Below are 22231 nucleotides of genomic sequence, written 5' to 3'. Positions count from 1 at the left end.
GGGGGGAAGAATGAAGGAGGGAAGAAATGCTTGGCTTACAATTTGCCTCCTTTTTTTTTTTCTTTTTTTTCCTGCAAGGGTATTTTGGTAATCTTTCACACATAGGGGTGTTTTTTGGTCATTTTTGTCCAACTTCAAATTAAACTTACTTAATTTAATAATCTCAATCCAAAATCTCTTGATAAAATACCCATAATCATTTTCCACCATAATATTATTTTTTACTAAAATATGAAAATCCACCTTGAATTTTTCGGGGTATTACACCTAAGCCCATAGGGCCCTCTTACAAGATCTTATTTTGCTTGAGAATGGAGATCTAAGACACAGACAAGGGGAACTTGTGAGTAATCTATATTATGTTTGTTCTGCAAAGTAGATAGCCAACAAAAGAAAAAGAAAGAGAAAACATTCTTATCTTTTTCTTCCCTCTAGTTTATTGTTTCTAGGTGACTAAAGGATCCCGAAGCTTGCAGTGGAAGAGCCGATGTAAGAATAATGGCCTAGTCCCCAGCATAGTCGCCATTTATGTTGGGCTCTTTTTCCGTCGGAAGGCTTGTCCGGGCTTGTTCTTTCTTGGACCGCCACAGAGTGGTGAATCAGGCTTTCATTGTGCCTTTCTCTGAGTTAGCGAAAATTAGGCCTAAAGCATCCCGAAGGAGAAGCAAGTCATAGGGGAATACTTTGTTGTTCTTTCAGTGGCTGCGTGTCTTATGTTCACCTTTTCGGCATCTTTGAAAATGGGTAGAGATGATTTGCTTATGTTGAACAGAGATTGTAGAGCTTGTAGTGTGGGAGCTGAAGACCCACAAGTTTAGCAAATGATAGAGGTTGATTGCTGAGGAATAACTGCAATGACTGCTAGAATGTAGCAACCGAAGGAAGGTACTCTGATGGTTGCTAGGGTGCTTGCAACCACTCAAAGAAATGGGTTCTCATGATTGCTGAGAGGCATGCAGAAACCCAGAGAAGTTGGGTTTTGCATAGCAATGCCTACCAATTTATAGAAGGTGAAAGCTCTTTTTGGTTTCCAATAGGTAAAAGAAAGTGTTGGAACCATCCTATTTCCAACGGATAAAAGCGAGCATTGGGACATTTTTATTTCCAACAGGTAAAGCTAGGCATTGGAAAATGACTATTTCCAATGGGTAAAAGGAAGTGTCGGAATTGGCTTGTTTTCGGAGGGTAATAGGAAGTATTGGGACATTATTATTTCCAATAGGTAAAGCTAGGCATTGGAAAATGACTATTTTCTATGCATAGAAGGAAGTGTTAGAATTGGCTTGTTTCCAGTGGGTAATAGGGAGTGCTTGAAGAATATCTCATTTGCTCACCCATATTGGAGAACTCCAAGTAATGGGCTTGGACTTTGGTGCTCCTAAGTAGCTAGCCCAAAGTCTCCATTATCCAAGAGCTTTCGTGGACCTTGTGGACCTCCATAACTTTCCACACCACAATCCCTCGTGCAAGCCCCGTGAACCACATGACTTGGGTTCATGTGAGCTTGGTAAGTGATTAGCATAGGAAAAATGTATTAGCGTGACATGGAGTTATTTGGCATGTGCTTGGAATGCTTGTGCACGTGTTACAGTGACTAGGGCTTTTGTGATCGAGCTTAGTGACATATCGAAATTAAATGAATAAGTTTTTGGCATGACATGGATGCTATTAGAATTTGTATAAAAGCTTGCGTACATATTTATTTTGTCGAATTAATTCCCGATAATATAATTGGAATTAATACATGACCAATTTATCCCCTATTTCATACATCATATTGGGCTTTAAATGCTTTTGGGCTTTAAATGCTTTTGGGCTTATCGTGACTTTTTGGGCCTCAACAATTCCTTTGTCGATTAAATTCTCGAACCTGATTGACTTGCTCAGCAGACGCAAACGGGTTCTCTGTAGTGCACTCCGAACTTGGATGGGGGCCTGCACAAAATTCACAACCAAAATTAGTATTAGTGTTCACAGCATTAACACTCAAAGAATCAACTTTTTTAGTAAGGTTAGAAATTTGTGTTGTTAGCAAAGCCATAGTGTTGACTTCCAAGACCCTAGCTGGCTTCAGATTTATTCTCTCACTAGGCCATTGGTAAATGTTGGACGCCATGGTCTCCAATAATTCAAATGCTTCTGTAGCCGTTTTTGCCATTAAACCACCTCCAGCTTCTGCATCAACTAATGTCCTGCTTGTTTGACTCAACCCATTGTAAAAAGTCTGAACTTGAACCCAGGTGGGTAACTCATGGTAAGGACACTTGCGCAATAAATCTTTGAATCGTTCTCAAGCTTCATATAGATGCTCTTTATCATATTGAGTGAATGACATAATATCTTTGTCGAAATTTTGTAGTTTTGGCCGGAGGGAAAAATTTAGCAAGGATTTCTTAGATAAATCATCCCAAGTACGGATGGAGTCTTGTGGCTGTGATAGTAACCAAAGCTTGGCTTTATCCTTCAAGGAGAAAGGGAATAACCTTAAACAAACTGCATCGTCAGTTACCCCATTGAACTTGGATGTGTCACAAATCTCCAAAAATACCACAAGATGTATATTTGGATCTTCATTCGGCAAACCAACAAATACAGATGCATGTTGTAGCATGGTGATCATGGCTGGTTTGATCTCAAAATTATTAGCCGTGATTGCAGGACGTCGGATCGGTGAAGGAGTTGCCACTGGTACGACAAATTCCCTCAATGAAGAATTCATGTGAAATCTCTAATGTGATTTCTCTTGTCTTATATGATTCATTTGAGCAAGATTAGAAAGATCTTTTCTCAATCAAGTCTAATACTCTGGCTAGAGGTTCCTAAATTATATCTTATAGTATTCTCTTGCATGGGTTTTCTTTTGGTAGATCTTGTGAGATTTTGGTTTCCAACTCAGCTTCTCGAGATTTCGACCACGTCAAAACAGCTTGTATTAAAAAAAAAAAAAATTAAAACAAGAAGAGAGGGAAGTACCACTCAATGCCACTGCAATCCAAACTTAATTTGCAAATACCACCTTTACCCACACATTTTGCAAATACAACCTATAAATACATACTTATTGCCCACTTAACACTTTTTCTTGCCTTTTCTTTTCTCTCTCAGCTCTCTCTCTCAATTCTTCCCCTCAGCGCTCTCTCTCTCTCTCTCTCTAGGGCACTCTCTCTGACCTACTCGTTCAAGGTAACACATATCTTTCTCCTCTTCCTCTCTCTTTCTCGCCCCCTAGCCCTTCACTTGCTGTGTTTGGATTTGAGCTGTTGGATTGATCTTGATTTGGGCTTTTACGCCCTGTGGCTGGTCATATCCATGATCATCAGCATCCCATGGACCCCTCTCCAGTGTCAACCACTCAACCTCTTGATGAAGAAGATGAGTGGGGTACGTACGGCCTTTGGCATCTATCCTTGTTTGGTTACTGAGAAAATTTTTTGGAAAGTGAAAAAGAACGAGAAAAGCTTGAATCTTTTTGCCTGATTTATGTGGGTTTTTGTAGTTTTGCTAAATTCACCTTATACTAGTCCAATAATTGTGTTATGCACGTTTGTGGTGCATTCGGGCATTGATTGCTGAATTCTTTTGTTGGGTGATGCGTAGACATTTAAGTTGATTTGGTTATTTTTATTTTTGTTACAAAATGGAAAGCGGAAGCGGCTTTGTTAGTTTTAGTAACTTGGGGATTATTTTCTGTCTTGTGAGTTTTGCTACCATAATTGGAATGATTTTCTTTTTAGTTTCTCTTCATGTTGGTTTGAATGGTCTAATTGTGAATTTGCTACAATGTTATGAATGCGGGGTCGAAACTTGGCTCATTTACTTGATCGTATTTTCTAATTTTCATGCTATATTGTTAAGGAGTACCATTTTGACTCAATTACGGTGGATTTCATATTAGTCAATATTAAAGATTTGGGAATGGGCTTGCAGTTGCATTATAATCTGTTGTTCTTTTTGTGTCACTACTGGTTAGTGTAATTTGAGGAAAGTGTTTGATCCGAATATGTTTTTCTTCTTGTTTTGCATGTGGGTAGTTTAATTAAGTGGTTTGATTCTACTTTTTACTATGGAATCATTAGATTAGCATGTTGGCTAGTTGTAATTGGTTATTGTTTTCACTTATATCTGTTACAAATTGTCTTACTTTTATGCCTTTTGGTTTCTGTTTATACAGATGGCTGGAACTTTTGGTTTTGGCCATGACTGGCTATTGTGGAGCTTTTGGCCATGACTGGCTAGGTGAAGGAGCTTTTGAGGAATTATTTTAACAAGAATTTCAAAAATTGAGGTCTCTTGTGGCTTTTGGAAGATTATTATCTCTGCATATTATGAGATTCGATAGATTGTTCTTTAAAAAAATATCCATTATTGAATAAATTCTCTATAGATGTCATTATGCAAAATCTAACTGAGAGGCTTAGGCCCCTTGTGGGTTTGAAAGGTTGGGAATATTGTGTTATCTGGAAATTAAGTGAAGACCAAAGGTTAAGAGAAACTTTTTAATTAACAGTTACTAATTCATGTTTCTTTTTGTGACTAATTTTTAGATTGGTTAATTTTTATTTTTTTATTTTTGGTTTATTGAGTTGATGGATTGCTGTTTTTCTAGGGCTAATGAGAACTCTCAGACTAATGGAGGAAATGAACTTATTTTTCCAGTTTATCCAGCCTTCCATGCAGGGATACAATGCAGCACTCAAGAACAAATTCATGTGATCTTCTTGCCCAGCTTCGTTCTTCTTTGTCCTTAGACTCTGGGTACCTATATATCCTTTCATTTTACCATTTTTGTTTACTCATTCAATCATAATTACCAATTACCATACATATCTTAACAAAAGAAATTAATTAGTGTTTTTATATCATTAACCATGAGCAGAATTTATGCACATCCATTAATATCAAACCAGCCCATTTGGTTGAACTCATCTTCTAACATAGATTCAAGTGCCATGGTAGTGAGCTCAAGTTCCCAATTTTCCCAATTTTCCTAGCTAGTTCCCAAAGAAAGTCCTTTTCTGCACATATAATTAAATGTAACTGTATACTTTTACTTACATTTTGCTGGAAAGAGATGGGACCAGAGTTTTGGTTCCAAGTGCAGAGGGTTGATATTGAGCTATTTATCTCCAAAGATGTATGATATTTTATGATGCTTCACTCAAACCTTGCTTTAATTTCTTATGTTAGATTTGAAATTTTATTTTGGTCACATCTCTCACAAATAGTTTTTTTTTGGTAATTATCAAATTCACAAGTCTCTAAAGACCAACAAGTGATTGATTATATCACAGCCCAATGCAACATTTCATTGGAGAAAGACACCTTACTTGGTGCTGGCTGCAATACAAGCTTCCGTATCAATATAAATGACATGAGCACTGAAATACAACCACAGCCCTTTCCAAGCAATGAGAATGAAGGAAATGATCATCTAAACAGTAATCATTTCTAGCAGCCACCTGTTGTTTCCCCAGTGGATCATGATTTGAATGTGCCATACGACATATCAGTTGATCGAATCCGTCTCTGCAACACTTCTCCAATGAATGTCCTGCAACATGTCACTTACAACTCAGAGAACAACATGAAGAATGTCCTTGTTTTTGTGAGAATTGATAATGCCCATGTATTTGACAGAGGTCATGTGTTGAGCTAAACACGAATGATCGTAAAAATTTTCATATTTTTTATATGGTTTTGCATGTATAGTTGATGTCTTGTATGATTCTTAATTGTAGATAAAGGTGGGATTCATTGCTTAGTACCAACAGATAACAAGACCCTCAAGGTCGATGATAAGAGCAGTGATTTTTTTAATTTTAATTTTAGTATTTTTCTGATGTGAAAATATAGTAGCTAATAGTACTATAGAATGTTATGTAATAATATTTCTTCAATTCTTATACAAGTTGTTGAACAAGGATTATTGGCAAATATATCAATCATATTGAAGAGGTACATATATGGTGCTTGTTGTACCTTATTTATATGGTAATGAACAATGATCCAGCATTTTCCTTTACAAAATAACCTTATACAAACAAGCGTTTTCCTTTACAAAATAACCTTACAAGTTCATTCACAAGACAAACTTGAAAAAACAGGTGATAAGAAACAAATATAAGTGCAATAACAGGCAATACCACAACACTACAATGGCAATACGATGGCAATACAAACGCAATAGTGTAGCAATACAATGGAAATACAAAAACTCCACATTCCCATTATAATTTCATTCCAACAAAGACTTGGGAAAAAAAAGTGATACTGGGGCACTACGGTGGCAATACCAAGGCAATATAGGGCTATCCATTGGCAAACAAAAACTCCATACTCCCCCTATAATTTTATTCCAACACATACGTGAAAATAGGCGATACAGGGGCACTATGATCCTAATAAATGAGCAACACGATGGCAATACAAGAGCAATACGATGGCAATATATGTTCAATAAATAGGCAATATGAATACAATGAGGATCAATTACAAAATGTTCCCTAACCCTTCTGTTTGTTCATTCAAAATACATGATACCAAGTGAAACAAAGTACCACAAAATAAACCCAACATATGTAATCTGGTGAAACCATCGTCGCATAATCACAAAACATTTCGAACCTGCTCTCGAAAGCTTCAACTATTCATAACATTGTCGTAAATTCACAATCAGACCATTCAAACCAACAGGAAGATAAACTAAAAAGAAAATCATTCCAATTATCGTAGCAAAACTCACAAGACAGAAAATAATCCCCAAGTTACTGATCCTCTAGGCAATCATGTAGCTAACCAATTCAAATTGCAATGCCAAACCCACATCTAATACTAACAAAGCGGCTTCTGCTTTCCATTTCGTAACAAAAATAAAAATAACCAAATCAACTTAAATGTCTAAGCATCACCCAACAAAAGAATTCAGCAATGAATGCTCGAATGCACCACAAACGTGCATAACACAATTATTGGAGTAAATTTAGCAGAACTACAAAAACCCACATAAATTGGGCAAAAAGATTCGAGCTTTTCTCATTCCTTTTCACTTTCCCGAAAATGTTCTCAGTAACCAAACAAGAGAACTAGATGAAAAACAAAAAAGACAGATGCCAAAGGCTGTACCCCACTCATCTTCTTCATCAAGAGGTTGAGTGGTTCGCACTGGAGAGGGGTCCAGGGGACGCTGATGATCATGGATTTGACCAGCCACAGGGCGCAAAAGCCCAGATCAAGATCAATCCAACAGCTCAAATCCAAACACAGCAAGTGAAGGGCTAGGGGCCTAGGGAGCGAGAGGGCGAGAAAGAGAGAGGAAAAGGAGAAAGAGATCTGTTACCTTGAACGAGCAGGTCAGAGAGAGCATCCCAAAGAGAAAGAGAGCACTGACGGAGGAAGAGAGAACTGCGAGAAAGAGTTGAGAGAGAGATCAAAGAGAGAGCTGAGAGAGAAGAAAAAGTGAGAAAAAATGTAAAGTAGGCAATAAGTATGTATTTATAAGTTATATTTGCGAACTGTGTGGGTAAAATGGTATTTTATGAGTTATAGTGGCATTGAGCGTTATTTCCAAAAAATCAATGCTTTTTTCATTGGGTTAGGCTAGACGTTGGCTGTACCCCGCTTCCTTTATTAATATTGTTGGGTGGAGGGCCTCAAAACGATGCTCAATGCTCAATAGAAAACAGAGAGGAAAAAAAGCATTTCTCTTTTCTGCTTTCTTCTCTGTCAAATTCTCAATTATTTCTGCCTTCCGGCACCAAATCCTCTCTCTTCTGTAAAGAGGTCTCTTACTTTCATTCATTTTATAAAACCCCAAATTAGCGATCAAATACGAACGGATCATATATACCAAGTGACGATATAAGAATAATAATAATAAACGAAAATGGTGTCGGCGACGAAGGAGATGGTGGCTTACTGCTTCGACACTCTCCTTGCTCACTACAACAGCGAAGAACCTCCTGCCCCAGCCTTCGATGAGGGCCAACAGTACTCTCTCTCTCCCCCTCTCTTTGTCTCTATCTCACAACCATACCACAATTACGCATGTATATGTATTGATTTTATCAGTTTAATTAAACTAACTATTTCTAGAAATTGTGATGATGGCATGGTGTTTATAGATTTTAAATTTTTTTTTAAATTTTTTTTTTTGATTGTAAGGTGAACTCTTAGTTTAATTTTTTTTCCTACTATGAAATACAAATATATACATATATATTTTATGATTTTTCATGTGATTGTTGAAGTTTAAGTTAGCTCACCCATGCTTTATTTGGGTAATCTCCTGTATTGGCATTCAAAACAACTTTTATAAGGATGGGTTAATAAGTGGTGTTGGGAGGCCACCTATTGAACCCTCCTTGTTTAAAATCAGTCCTAGTTAAAAAGGGATAGGATGTACATTTAGTTCGATTTTTGATTGAGATCCGTTCTTGATTATGAGAATGAACTTGTGTGGCTGTTCTTTAGATTTTTAAACATAAACGGGGATTGCTACAGGTGCAAGCATCTTCAAGTTGTTGAGCAAAGGTTTTCTTGTAAGAGTGGATGAAATGCATCTTAACTGTAAATATCTAATGTGAGGATGACCTGCAGTCCAAAAATTAGTTTATTAACTTGTCTCTGAACACACAACACAATAGACACATCCATATATATGTACAATCTGTAAGTTCTCTAGATTTAAGCCACTGAAAGAAAGCGATGTTGGTTGCAGATAATGCATTGGTAATTGAAACAGTCCAGTCATGATTGAATAGTTCGTCAGTGACTGAAATATGAAGTAAGAAAGGTAATAAATTAGAAAACAAGAGGTCCTATGCACTACAATTTTACTTGAACTAAAAAGTTGAGAAATTAATAAAATATGAAAGAAAAGGCATCTAGTTGCAAGAATATGAAGCTGTCTATGCTCCCAATATAGGCTATTATGACAGAGAATTAAAAGGCCAGCACACAATGGCTTAAAACATCACCAAACGTCAAAAAAATCCGCACATCTGGATTTGAGAAAAACTGTATATATATTGATGTATGTCTTAAAAAGCAGAACCTTGATACTATTGACTTTCTCATCTGATATTAACAATGCCTTGGTCTCAGTCCATTGTTTGTTACTTGGAAGAAAGTGGTGAATGGTAGTGAGACTCGTTTGCGTGGATGCATTGGAACACTAGAAGCTCGTAGCTTGATGAATGGATTCAAGGACTATGCTCTAAACAGGTATTACAACAGATCTTGTACTTTACATCTTGACCATTTCTGTATCATATGCGGTCACATGTACGCGCGGTAATGTGTCTGCATGTTTTCTATATCTTCCTTTGTTATTTCAGATAAGTCTTTGACAGTGTGTACTATGTGATATTTATATTTGTGTGCATTGTTCGTGGATGCTTGTGCATTTTTATTTTTATGTTTTCAAGGCAGGTAACTTAAATTATGTAAATCATGAATGATGTATCTGAATTCATACTTTATTTTTGCAAAAGCAGATTGTTCAATATGAACTATGAGGGTACCATGTTTGTGTTTGTCTGTGCGTGCACATCTATGCGCCTATGGATTGAAGAGAAGTGCAATGGATAGATGGGCCAGAAATTTAGTTGGGATGGACCATATGTAGTGCCATTTAGCAAATTAGCGAAGAGCACATCAAAAGGATGGTCAAGTTTGTTACCTTGATGCCATCAGATTTAGTTATTAATTATTTCCTTCCCTTCTTATAGAACTAATCATTAAGCTAATCATTAAGGATTAGCATTTATACCTTGCTACGCTTAGTTGTTAAAGAAGAGGAAGTTCATGCATGCAATCTTGGTCGCGTGATATCACATTGTCGAAACCTGCACTACTATATCTTTTTTGTATGATCCACATTCTTGATCTTCTTGGTATGGTCATACCACATTCTTGATGTTCCACAAGTGTTCTTCACACCTCCGCTTGATAAACCTCTCAAGGGTGTGATGATGGGCATCACGTCTTGGTTTTTATCCACAAAAGAAAAAAGAAATGAAACTAGAGATTGGGGGCAAAGTATATTTGGTGCAGCTAAGAAATGGATGCACCTTTCTTTTGGAAGTGATAGTGTGCATGCAGCAAGTCCTTGGAATTTTCGCTATGCTTGCTGCATTTTTTTTTTTCTAGAGGGAGAGTTTCAGTTATAAGACCACTCCTTTTCAAAGGAGCCTTAATGTTTGCTTACACAGACTAGGAGACTAGAAGGATAACTCTTATCCTAGTCTAATTAGACATATCCATTTTCCCCATTAGGATTACATAAGGGCATATTTGTTTAATCTAGATCAGATATATAAACGAGCAAAGTCACAAGCAATGCCACACCATGCCTAGCTGATATTGGCATTTTGAGGGCCCTAATCCTTGCAACTTATGGTATTGTGTCCCAACTCCTGGTTGGAGGTCCAAAATCTTTCCCTCGCATACTTCCAAACTAAAATTAATGCTCCCTTACCTGGTTTAAACTGCTCTCTTTTTTTTTCTTTTTTTTTATGTTATTTGTTATTTTCCTCAACTAATGTAGTGTCTTCTTTTTTTTTTTTTTTTTTTTGGTGTATTATATAGTCATTTAGTCCTTGTTGTTAATGTTCTGCAGTGCTTTGAAGGACCGTAGGTTCCCCCCAATACAACTGAAAGAATTACCTTATTTAGAATGTACAGTTTCCATTCTGACTGATTACGAAACTGCTAGCCACTACCTTGATTGGGAGGTATGTTCAAGTTCTTTATTGGGATATTTGTTAGTTCTATGTATCTAGTTCATTATGCCTTGCAGTGATCCACTGCATGCTTCGATTTCTTGTCCCTGATACTGAATAGGCGATTTCAATAATCTCTGTGTAACTATATGTTCCTTTTAGTTTCTAACATATTGCAGAGATTAGTTTATAGTAAAATGCCAAATTTCACTTTTGGTCCCCATAATTTGAGTTAAGCTGCAATAAGGTCCATGTACTTTCAGTGTTTTCTATGTTGGAACTGTAATTCAAGATGCATCCACAATTTCATATTTTGCCTTGGCAGAAGTGGCATGTGCTGGTCACGTGTGGGAGCATTATATCAGCTGTTTTGCTTAATACAATATTAAAAAATTAAAAATCATTTAATCACTATTCCCCTTATTTCAAACCTTTAGAATGCTGGCCTTCTCTTCTAGTGTCGGATCCAGGATTGTAACCTCATAGGGTAATAGAGTAAAAGTGTCAAAATTTCTTCAAGAAGAAAATAATACTAAAAACCAGAAATATAATACTTCCATTCATAATTCATGGCAAAACTATCAATACAAATTACAATTGTCAATATCTCATCTAACTCCATTGGTCTTGCTCTTGCACTTGAACTACTCAGATTAGACGAATTATCCGTAGGTAATTTTCTCTTAAAAGTATCGTTCCATAATTCTACTTATTAATTAATTCAATCAATCAATTATAAACTGATTAATTTGAATAACAATTTTAATTCGTATAAACTCTAATCCAATTATCCAAATAATAAAATCAATAAATAAATTCTACTCCATAAAAAACAGTACAAATAAGTCAATATAAACTCTAATCCAAATAACAAAATCAATCAATTCCCCTCCCCTCTAGTTTAGACTGTCGCTTGTACTTCAAATAAAAAAATCAAACAATATCAATATCATACCAATAAATTCTAATTCATTACAGATATATCAATTTCATTAAAATTATAATTCCTAAGCCCAGTATACTATATTTAAAGGATTATCCTCCTACTCACTTCATTTAGGCTAGAGTTTAGAAGATAAATTTAGGATATATCAATTAGGGGAAGGGGATTAGGCCTGGCCCAAAACGGCGTCGTTTTGGCCAGGTCATTTAAAAATATAACCTTGGCCAAAAGGACCTCTTTTTGCCAGGTTGTTTAAAAAAATAAGAACTCGCAGCAGCTTCTTCTCCATGAGTTGCTCCGATGGCTGCCAAGGGCAAAACCAGGGAGCTCCAACCAATACCCAGGGCTGCCATGGGGTCGTCTAACCCCATTGACCCCATGGTGGCTCCACCACTGTTCTCTTCACCCTCTCCATCCCTAGAAGCACTAGCACAAACACCCAACACCACCTACTTTGCCACAAATGCCACCACCTATACCATCCCTCCTACCCAAACCACGTGACCTGTGCAGTCTCATCTTTCAGAGGGGTGGTTCATCCCCAAATACCACGTCACAACCAACCACTCAACGTCACTTCTGAAAGCCAAACAAAAGGGTCCAAAAGACTAAATGGGTCGTGTTTACTGTGTTTGTGTCAACTCGCTTTTCTTAGTAGTTTGACACGACATGACCCGTTAAGTTAACGAGTGGAAAATACCAAACATGAACATGACCTGTTAAAATAACGAATGACTCGATTCACCCAATAAGAATTTAAAAAACTGAAGAAAAAAATTAATTACAAATAAAATTAAATCTGAAAAAAAAAAAATCAACCAAAGAAGAGTTGGGGTAGGGGAGAAGGGAAGAAAAAAGGAAAAAGGAAAGATATATATAATTACAAAATTATCATATTCTTAACGGGGGTATTCGCGAATTCACACGACACGACCTGTTAGCTTAACATGTCCACCCGTTTTCAACATGACCCGTTAAGTCCCAACTCAAATCTCGAATACTGATTTTTTCATGCAAATTCGTTTCGTGTACAATGTCTACAAAAGACCTTACGCCAAATATAGCTCTAAATTGTATGTTGTATTACTTTCTATCCCAATTTTCTGTTTTATTTTTAAAAAATAATGTTGAATTTTTTAGCATTTTCAAAAGTAATAAGACTGAAATACTGCTACATGGTATGTTTCTTCTCAAAAAAAAAAATTATGTTACATGTGACAAGCAATTCCGTCAAGTAAATACACATAATTATGGGTGTCTCCTTGAAATTGCAATGGTTAGCAATCTACAATGGCAAATTGGAACTATAAGGACCTTAGTGGAACTTGGACCAAACTACAAGGACCAAAAGTGATATTTTCTGTACTTTTAGATGGATCAGCCACATATGGATGGACGGTTATGCTCTCATCTGGATGTCCGCATGTTATTATCGTGCGGATACCATTGTAAACAGAGAAGAAAGTAGGGAGGCGTAGTAGAAAATACATGGCGTCTGCACGATAATAACGTCCGAACGTCTATATAGGAGAATTTCTATATGGATGGATATTTAATTATATAGATTAATTTTTCCTATATATATGACAGGTAGATTAACGATCAGATGCTAAAAATTGTAGCATGTATGAGAAGCACTTGTGATTTACTCTTTGAAAGAATTTCCGAAGTTTGGCTTGCCCTCTGAATTAATAATTATTGCAGATTGGAAAACATGGTATAATTATTGAGTTCACTGATCCCGAATATAGTACAAGGCGCAGCGCCACATACTTGCCTGAGATTGCTGCACATGAAGGTAATTTTTCCCATTTATTATTAGCCAAACACAGGGTTTTTTAAAATGCATGCGCAAAAAGTAAGCATAATAGCCTTTTTTTTCATATAATTATTTTGAGAGAAAAGTAATAGCTTTGAAAATCTGGCAGTGTACCTTTGACGTTGACCGTGAGTTTAAGATATTAAGGATTTAGAGCTTCGGATTTGGGTTTTAGGAAGCCTAGATGCTACATTGAAAACCTAAAACCCGAAACAGATTCCAAACAATAGAAAAATAACAAATGAAGTTAGCTGTGAATACAACTCAATCACAATTGTTTGATGGTCATTGAATCACAATTGGGTTTGTGAAAAAATACAATACAAATAATTGTTGGACCGTTACTGTTCAAAGGTATGAAAGGCCTTATGGCCCAAAATGATTCCGTCTCCTAATTGTAAACTTAAACAATTTTTCTACGTATGCTATACCAAAAAATGAATACAGGTTCATTGTAGCACTGGAACTGAAAGGACCCTCTCTTTTATAGAAAAAAATTTCATCTGGAGGGCTTGAGTGGTAAATCATTTATTGGTCATGCAGTCACCTATTTCCTAATTTTTAATTTTTAATTTGCAGTTTCATGGTTTCTGTTGTTGCTCATCCACTAATTATTTAAAATTACTAAGTCTAAAGAGTTTAAGAAGTTATAATGTACATATTTTTGCCAGGTATTATAACAGAGTCAGGTGAGCTGAAATTTGAAAATATGTTTTGTGAACAACTCTCTTCTTTGAATACTTTCATTTTGAAGATAAGGTCCCATTTACAGTTAGGTTTCTTATGCACTTGAGGCAAGCTATGCGATTTGGGTTTTAGTAGACCATTAATCCAAATTTTCTATGCAATTTTATGTTTGGCTAAAGTTTTGTTTTTTATTCTGGTCTGCTTCGGTTTCAGCTTGGACAAAAATAGAAGCAATTGACTCATTGATGCGGAAAGCTGGTTATAATGGCACCATCACTGAATCGCTTCGGAAGCGTATAAAATTGACCCGCTACCAGAGCACCTTATGTACAATGCACCACAGTGACTATATTTCCTATGTTAAGGCAACCAGAGGCGCAGCCCCGTCTATTATTGGCGCTAAACCAGGCAGTCACTGACTTCAAAGATGCATTTTCTAAGTCGAAAAAGGTGCTTCCATCTGAACAAAAGAAACCTTGGTGGGAATGCATTTGTTTGTTGTTTCAGTCCAGACTGCAATAATGGTGACCTTAAATATAATTCTTCAAATTCATTTGATTTTGAAGAAAGAAACCAAAGAACACTTTTGAACTTGGGTTTCTCAGATTGCACTTCACATCATTCACGTTTTAATTCTTGTAAAATATTGTGACTCAATTTTTCTGTAATGCTTATCAACTGCATTTATGTCGCCTTCTATCTGGTTACAAATGATAATTAATGCTCTTGTAAGTTAATTAGTAATCATTTGAATATTTTCAGACCAGAAGGCAGAATCCTAGAGTTAGCTTAGATGGGGTATATTTTCCACTGTTATCATAAATTAGAATATCGGTAGTGCAATGCAGGTTGTGAGGTCGGAAGGTGACCTCTGCCTGTTTGCAGGTTGTGAGGTCGGTGGCCGCCCATGGTGACTAGCACCACTTTGTTAACCTTTGCTTGTTTCATATTGGAATGCAAGAATTTTTTTGGAATTGTGCAATGCTAACTATTTTTGTTGCCTCCCTACTTGTACTCATTGTACCGATATTATCCTCAACCTCACCAAGTCTCAGGAAAATAATATCAGGAAAATAATTAAAATCCTAATTAAAATCATATCAGGAAAATAATATCCTAATTGATAACTTATTCTAAAAATATAAATATAATATAGATCTTCTCAAGAAATCAAGCAATCCGAAAATCCCAACGATACTTCCTTCTTTTCCGAGCCCCATAATTGATGCTCAAGCATATTTTTCATATTTGAAGCCCAATTTTCTAATTTTGAATTTTTCCCCTTTTTCCAAATTTCCTTCGTAAGAACAAACCTATGATTTGTCCTACACCCACCCTCTCCCTCTTTTTGACTTTGATGGATAATACTATCTTACTGCCACAAGCACGAGCTTCCCAGCATCCACCGAGACCTTATGCGCATTTGAGATGAGGTCACGTATCTGTTTTGATTTCAATGAAATTGAATTGGGTTTTCAAGGATTGGAGGGCTTCTTTAGAACCGTCTCAAGAAATAGGCTGGGATTGAGTTGGGTTGTGTCACGCCTCAATCCACGGATTTACGTAACCTTGGGTTAAGAAGTAAGTAATTGTTGAGGCCCAAAAAATCCATGGTTGGACCCGAATAAATTCCTAGCCCGAAGCGATATATTATTGGAAAAAGACCCGGTTTAAGGTATACAGAAGTCTGCCATGCGCAAGCCATATCATGCCAAATAAGATCTACGGTGCTAGAAATCAGGATTAAAATTATAAGATGCATTTAGCTCTGCAAATCCATGCCAGTTATCCTATCAAGCGTCGTATTTAAAAGCACGCCCAGCGACATGCCATGCCAAGCGAGAAAGTATTATCCCACAACAAGCTTAAGTGGACCCAAGCCACTCGAAAGCCCGGGGCTTGCTTGAGTGGGTTGTGGTATGGATGGTAATAAATCAACATGAGGCCCATTGATGGGCCGAGAAATGGAAGTCTCGAGTCGCTTGGGAGCCTCGGGACTCAAGCCCATTCCTTAGGCCCAAACATGTGGGTCAGCACAAGAGGAAGAAATAGTCCAGTCAAAATAGCCTATGGACCTTACCAAAAGCCCAAACGTTTAATAAAAATAGCCCAATCAAAGAATAGCCTATTGACTCAACCCAAAAGCCCACTTACTTAATAAACCATCTTGGCCCATACAATTACCCCAGCTGGCTGGGAGAACAAAGGCCACGAAGGGGGAGGTCTGGAGACTTATTTAACAAAGCTGCTGGAGGTTCCAGCACATGGGGGGAGCAAGTTCCAAGCAAGAAACATTCAAGGAACCAAGGGGTATTAGCCTGCGAGCTGCCAGAAGCACCCTTTGAACCAGCATGTATATCCACTTCCTTTCCCTCATCAGATCTAGCCATGGAAGAAGGAATGAAAGAAGAAGAAAAATAGCTGAAAGTGGGAGTCTCCCACTGAAGCTGCTGCGGGAAAGGGAGGCCTTGAGCTCCCAAAATTCCTAATTTCGTGCAAATAGATAGAGGCAATTTCACTGAGATAGGAAAGTCAAGGGAGGAGAGGAGAAAGGAAGGAAAAGCTTTGCCAAATTGGAAAGAAACCATTAGGGTTTCTTGGGAAAGGATAGTTTCCCGCAGCTATAAAATGGGGCCTCTCCTACCCAACAAACACAACCCACACTCAGAGAGCAAGCTTTCTCTCTTACCTGCAAAAACCTAGCAACCACGTGCACTATTCACCCTTCTTCTCCATCTTCCTTTCCTGGCAGACAGAGTATCTGTCAAGCTGCCGGAAGAACATTGTCCTCTAATTCTCTCTCCTTAGCCAAATCTCCTACAAACCTCTCCTTACTCACCTTAACACTTTCCTTTTCCCCCTAAAAAGCCTAAATTTCCCCTCAGTGCTAAACTCATGTTGATTTTGCTTCCATGCCACATGCCTCTCATGCCAAGCCCAAAAGTTTATCTGTAAGTATGGAGAAATTATCTGTAAGTTGTTGTTTTGGTCGGTGAAGGTAACCAAAATACTTCCTAAGGCCTTGCTGCCCTTTCGAAGCATTTTGGGGCTTAATTTTCGAACTCAGACAAAGGGGACAATTTTATCAGCCCAGCCCACCTGCTGCCGGAAGAAAAAGGCCCCTACATAAATTGGCGACTTCACTGGGGATTAAGCCAATATCTGAACCAATGCCTCCAAAGAAGAAGACTAGGAGCAACAACATGACTTCTCAAGATGGCCCAGACCATGGTGATTCGGAGTCAAGGCAAAATGCCTCCTCTAGAGAAGAAGGGCGTGCAAGTGAGGGAGCTTTCACCCTCTCAGACCTCATCGCTGCCATCCATGCCATGGGAGAAACTCAGAAGGGGATGGCAGACACGATCAAGGAGCTGAAAAGTTCGGTCTCTAAGCCAAGCGAAGAAAATGAGAAACACCCACAGGAGGAGTCTGCTGCTGCGGGAAAAGGGTCTGAACAAAAGGGACCATCTTTTGTCACCCAAGAAGATGTCATTGCTATGCTGGAAAAAGAGCTGAGTAGAAGCTAAGAGGATTGGAAGTATATTCCTCAACCGCCGTATCCATCAAGCTTGCTCCAGCAGCCATATCCTAAGGGCTATGAAACACCAAGCTTTGTCCTCTTCGATGGAAGGAAAGGGAGCCCGAAGGAGCATGTCAACCGCTTCCTTGATGCCTTGGGACCACATGCTGGCAACCATAATCTCCGGCTCCGCGAGTTCTCAAAGAGCCTTACCGACCGTGCTTATACATGGTATACGACACTAGCACCAGGCTCTGTTCGTTCGTGGGAGGGCTTGGTCAGTAGGTTCTGCAAAAAGTACTTCCAGCATGAGGAGAGAGTTACAACCACTGAACTCAACAACACTCGCCAAAAACATGGGGAGGATCCCGTGGACTTTGTACGCAGGTTCCGGGACCTAGCTTTGGACTGCTATGATGAGAAGGACGAGGAGGCGCTGGTCGAAATTTGCATCAGCAATATCATGGCAGATTATAGAGTCTATTTGGAAAACATTGGCATCAGTCAATTTTCTCGGCTGCTGGAAGCAGTAAGGAGGACAAGTATGTTTGTCAAACCAGCTGGACAGAGGAGCTGGAGGAGTGAGAAGAAGGAGGCGCATCAGACATTGGCAGTGGACGATAAATCATCGGGTGACTACAACTCACGCAAGCGAAAGGATAGGGAGACATACCCACCATTACCTTGCAAAGACGAAGAGTTCCATGCTATTCTCGACACAATGATTGCTAATGGAGCAATCAAGCCTCTCAGACCTTACAAAATCCCCACCCGAGAGGAGAAAAATGATCATAGGTACTGTCGTTATCACCAATTTGTGGGGCATCCAACCACAGCTTGTCAAAGCTTAAGGAGGATTTTACATGCTAAAATACATGAAGGAGTTCTTGAGCTTCCCTATAGGAAGCAAATCATCGATGAAGACCCCTTGCCAAAACGAAGGGGGAAAGAGATAGCTGCTGTCATCACATGCTCTGATGATCTGCTCAACGACGATGAATTGTGCCACCCTTGGAGGAATGACCCGAAGCCACCGGAGGCTATGTGGGAACCCTGCGGAAATATGGAGAAGGCTTACTGGTGCAAATATTCAAAACCTTCAAGTTACAATACCCCATGGCCACTTGCTGATGGATGGGATGATAGCACAGCCAATGAGGTATTCCCGATGGACGTGCCGGAAGAATGCTACTTGGGGGCTTCGTCTGTGCCGCAGGAAACAGCTGCTGTAACGTTTCACAATCTTACGGAGGCCGAAGCAAGTATGATGGAACGTTATCTAGGTCTGAAGCAGGGACCTACGGCCTCACAAGTCCTCCAAAGGAATCCAAAATTCAAGTCACTCTTTGACCAACTTGGCTTTGGGCCTCAAGCAAGAGAAGCGGCTGCTGTAGCTCTCATAAACATCTCTGCGGAGTCGAATCCTCATTGCTTCACTGCTCAACCACAAAGGTCATTCTTAGGAAATGACAATGCTATCGTTTTCACAGATGAAGACATGGAAGTTCCATATCCGAATCATAGAAGACAACTTTATTTGGAGGGACAAATCAACGATGTGTTTATAAGAAGGGCTTTGGTGGACACTGTTTGTGCCTAATAAATCACGGCCATGAACTGGCCGAAGGAGCCCTTTTTCTCGACCCTAGCACTTTCTCGTGAAGCTAAAACGCAGCGTTTCGCCAGGGTGCTTTGCCTTCCTGAAGATAAAAGAAAAATGCTAAGGCATGATCATCTCGGCCTCGAGCGCAGGCCAAGGCCAAGGCCGAGCAAAATCACGGGCAAAGGCATTAAAGGCAAATCATCACATGACAACAGGGTCCCAGGCTTCATTTAATGAAGTAGTGCCTCTGTTTATTGCATCAAACCCACTGACCACGAATAAGCATTTAATGCACGAGGGAAGGTGGGAAGTGATTGAAGTCAGGATTTGGTGATGAGGATCAGAGTGATTAGACGTAGACATTCTCACAAGAATTCTAACAGCTTGAGATATTAGGTCACCAGCTATCAAGGCCATAAATGCGTCTCCACGGCAGGAAGCGTAGAGTCCATGATCGGGGCAGCGGCCGAGATTCACCAGGATTTATGGGGTCACACCACCATACTTTACGATCCCAAATGTCGATTGGACTACCCACTTGCTCTAATCAGGCTCCACCATGCAGATTTTCAGCCTCGATTACTCCTCCAGGAACTCTTCCTATAAATACAAGGCTCAAGCTACATTCAAAGGGTTCAAACACCAAACCAAAGCCTCCCATGAAGCAACTTATTTTTTCCTGTAATGCACTTTCAATATCTTTACTTGTTTTCCTAGGAGTAGTGTTAGACTGTAAGGAAAATTCATTCATCAATATATCATACGACCCTTGATTTTCAAGGCGCCGGAGCACCATCCCTGTTGTTCGCTCACTCACCCCATATATCATACGACCGTCGCTCCCTGCTACACTCATCAACATCTCGACGCACGGTAGACCGTGCTGGCACGCCCGCGGACAACCGCACCGCACCCAAAAGCAGGAAGCCGCGTGTCCACGCATATCTCGGCCCGGAACTCCAGGCCGTGAGATTTGCGCGGCAGACAGACACAGGTTCCTCTGTCAATATATTGCCTCTATCTGTGCTTACGGCAGCTGGTATTCCATTATCCAAGATAGTCCAATCTCAAACAAGCATCAGTGGCTTCGGAAATAAAAGTGAGATCACAGTCGGGCATGTGCAAGTAAACTTGAAGGTGGGGCCAATCAGGTCACTTACCAAGTTTTACGTGGTGGATATAGATGTTGCTTATCATGCTTTACTTGGAAGGCCATGGCTCAACAAGTATAAACTCGTGGTCTCTACTTATCACCAGTGCGTGAAGGGACGGATTGGGTTAAGGCCACTTCGCATACCTGGGAATCAAGCACCGTTCAACAAAGACGAAGCCCACTACTCCGAGGCAGAATTTTATGCTGAGTGCACAGGCGTTGGAAGCAGCCCATCTAAGGATTTTGGAATCTACCTACCCTCATGGACTGAAATTCGTGGTTTAAGCAATGAAGAACTCATCACCATTGTTGAGCGAGAAAGAAAGAGACACTCGGAAGCTAGCAACCATGCCTACAATCATCCCCAATGCTTGAAAGTGAGCTGCCAGACGGACACATCGTGTACCGCTTCTGACGGGATTGGGGCCTCGACCGTGTCCTACGGGAAAGCCCCGAGTATGAAGGAGAAGCCATGCAAACAAACAGCCGTAAGGGTCCAGATAACAAAACATCCCCGCCTTGCGCTTTCCAGGAGCCAATGACCGCACCTAGACACATGCAAGATGGATCAACAGCCGTAGCTGAGCAGCTGGAAGCAATCAATTTGAGTGACGACCCCTCTGCCCCAAAGCCTATCTCCATCAGCATTCATTTAACAAGTGAAGAAAAGGAGGCTTTGGTGTCCTTGTTAAGAGAATTCAGTGATGTATTCGCTTGGAGCTATGAAGAAATACCCGGTTTAAATCCAAACTTGGTGAGTCATACGTTGAATATTGAGCTTGGTACGAAACCTGTTGTGCAGCCAAGGAGGAATTTTCATCATGAAGTTGAAAAGCAAATCAAGGTGGAAATTGAGAAATTGTTAGCTGCTGGATTCATCAAGCCAATCAAGCACCCAACATGGCTAGCAAATATTGTTCCCATGAAGAAGAAGACCGGAGTAATTAGAATATGCACGGACTATCGAGACCTCAACCGAGCTTGCCCAAAGGATGAATTCCCGCTGCCCAACATGGATATCCTAATTGACTCAACTTCGGGTCAAGGTTTGCTATCATTCATGGATGGGTTTAGCGGTTACAATCAGATTAAAATGTCACCCAAAGATGCTGAGAAGACGGCCTTTCGAACACCATATGAGAATTTTTATTACACGGTCATGCCATTCGGTCTTAAAAATGCTGGTGCCACCTATCAAAGAGCCATGATAGCAGTGTTTCATGATATGATGGGGAAAGAGGTGGAAGACTATGTGGATGATCTTGTGGTGAAGTCAAAAACTAGAGAAGGCCATCAAGAGGTGCTGAGGAAGGTGCTGGAAAGATGTCGACTGTATGGGTTAAAGATAAACCCCAAAAAGTGTGCATTCGGGGTGTCATCCGAAAAATTCTTGGGGTTTCAAGTGCATCAGCGTGGCATAGATGTAGATCCTGAAAAAACAAGAGCTATAAATTCCCTCGCGCCTCCAAGAAATCCAAAGGAGTTGAAAAGTTTCATGGGGAGATTGTCCTATATCCGGCGCTTCATCCCAGGTCTTGCTGCCACTATGAGTGTTTTTACTCCCTTACTCAAGAAGGGCAGGCCATACGAATGGAGCAAAGAATGCCAAGAAGCCTATCTGCAGGTGCAACAAATAATTGCTAAGCTGCCCACCATGAGAGCACCCATTCCAGGGCTTCCTCTCAAGCTTTATCTAGTTGCAACCAGTACAGCAGTCGGGGCCTTACTTGCTCAAGATGACCATGCTGGAGAGGAGGGCACTATCTACTACGTGAGTAGGCAATT

At 39.5% G+C, this 22231-nt stretch overlaps 1 protein-coding gene, 1 long non-coding RNA gene and 1 other non-coding gene across 3 annotated transcripts; all 3 read left to right on the top strand.

The window, feature by feature from the left end:
* Positions 1–2246: 2246 nt before the first annotated feature.
* LOC148296539 (small nucleolar RNA R71) lies at positions 2247–2353 on the top strand. Its single transcript, XR_015834215.1, has one exon. It is a non-coding gene; the product is annotated as a small nucleolar RNA R71 (small nucleolar RNA).
* A 762-nt stretch (positions 2354–3115) lies between these two features.
* On the top strand, positions 3116–5384 carry LOC148296538 (uncharacterized). The gene is made up of 3 exons (XR_015834056.1): positions 3116–3381; positions 4172–4755; positions 5256–5384. It is a non-coding gene; the product is annotated as an uncharacterized LOC148296538 (long non-coding RNA).
* A 2241-nt stretch (positions 5385–7625) lies between these two features.
* LOC110749032 (AMMECR1 family) lies at positions 7626–14867 on the top strand. The gene is made up of 5 exons (XM_021949032.2): positions 7626–7986; positions 9103–9222; positions 10619–10733; positions 13369–13462; positions 14384–14867. Exons 1-5 carry the CDS (start codon positions 7883–7885, stop codon positions 14587–14589), a joined length of 639 nt encoding a protein of 212 aa, XP_021804724.1. The 5' UTR covers positions 7626–7882; the 3' UTR covers positions 14590–14867.
* The last annotated feature ends 7364 nt before the right edge of the window (positions 14868–22231 follow it).

Source organism: Prunus avium, chromosome 2 (assembly GCF_965620075.1).
Source record: "Prunus avium chromosome 2, drPruAviu1.hap1.1, whole genome shotgun sequence".
In the NCBI taxonomy this organism is placed as follows: domain Eukaryota; kingdom Viridiplantae; phylum Streptophyta; class Magnoliopsida; order Rosales; family Rosaceae; genus Prunus; species Prunus avium.
The sequence above is the reverse complement of the archived record's forward strand: the minus strand, read 5'-3'. Positions and strand labels throughout refer to the sequence as shown.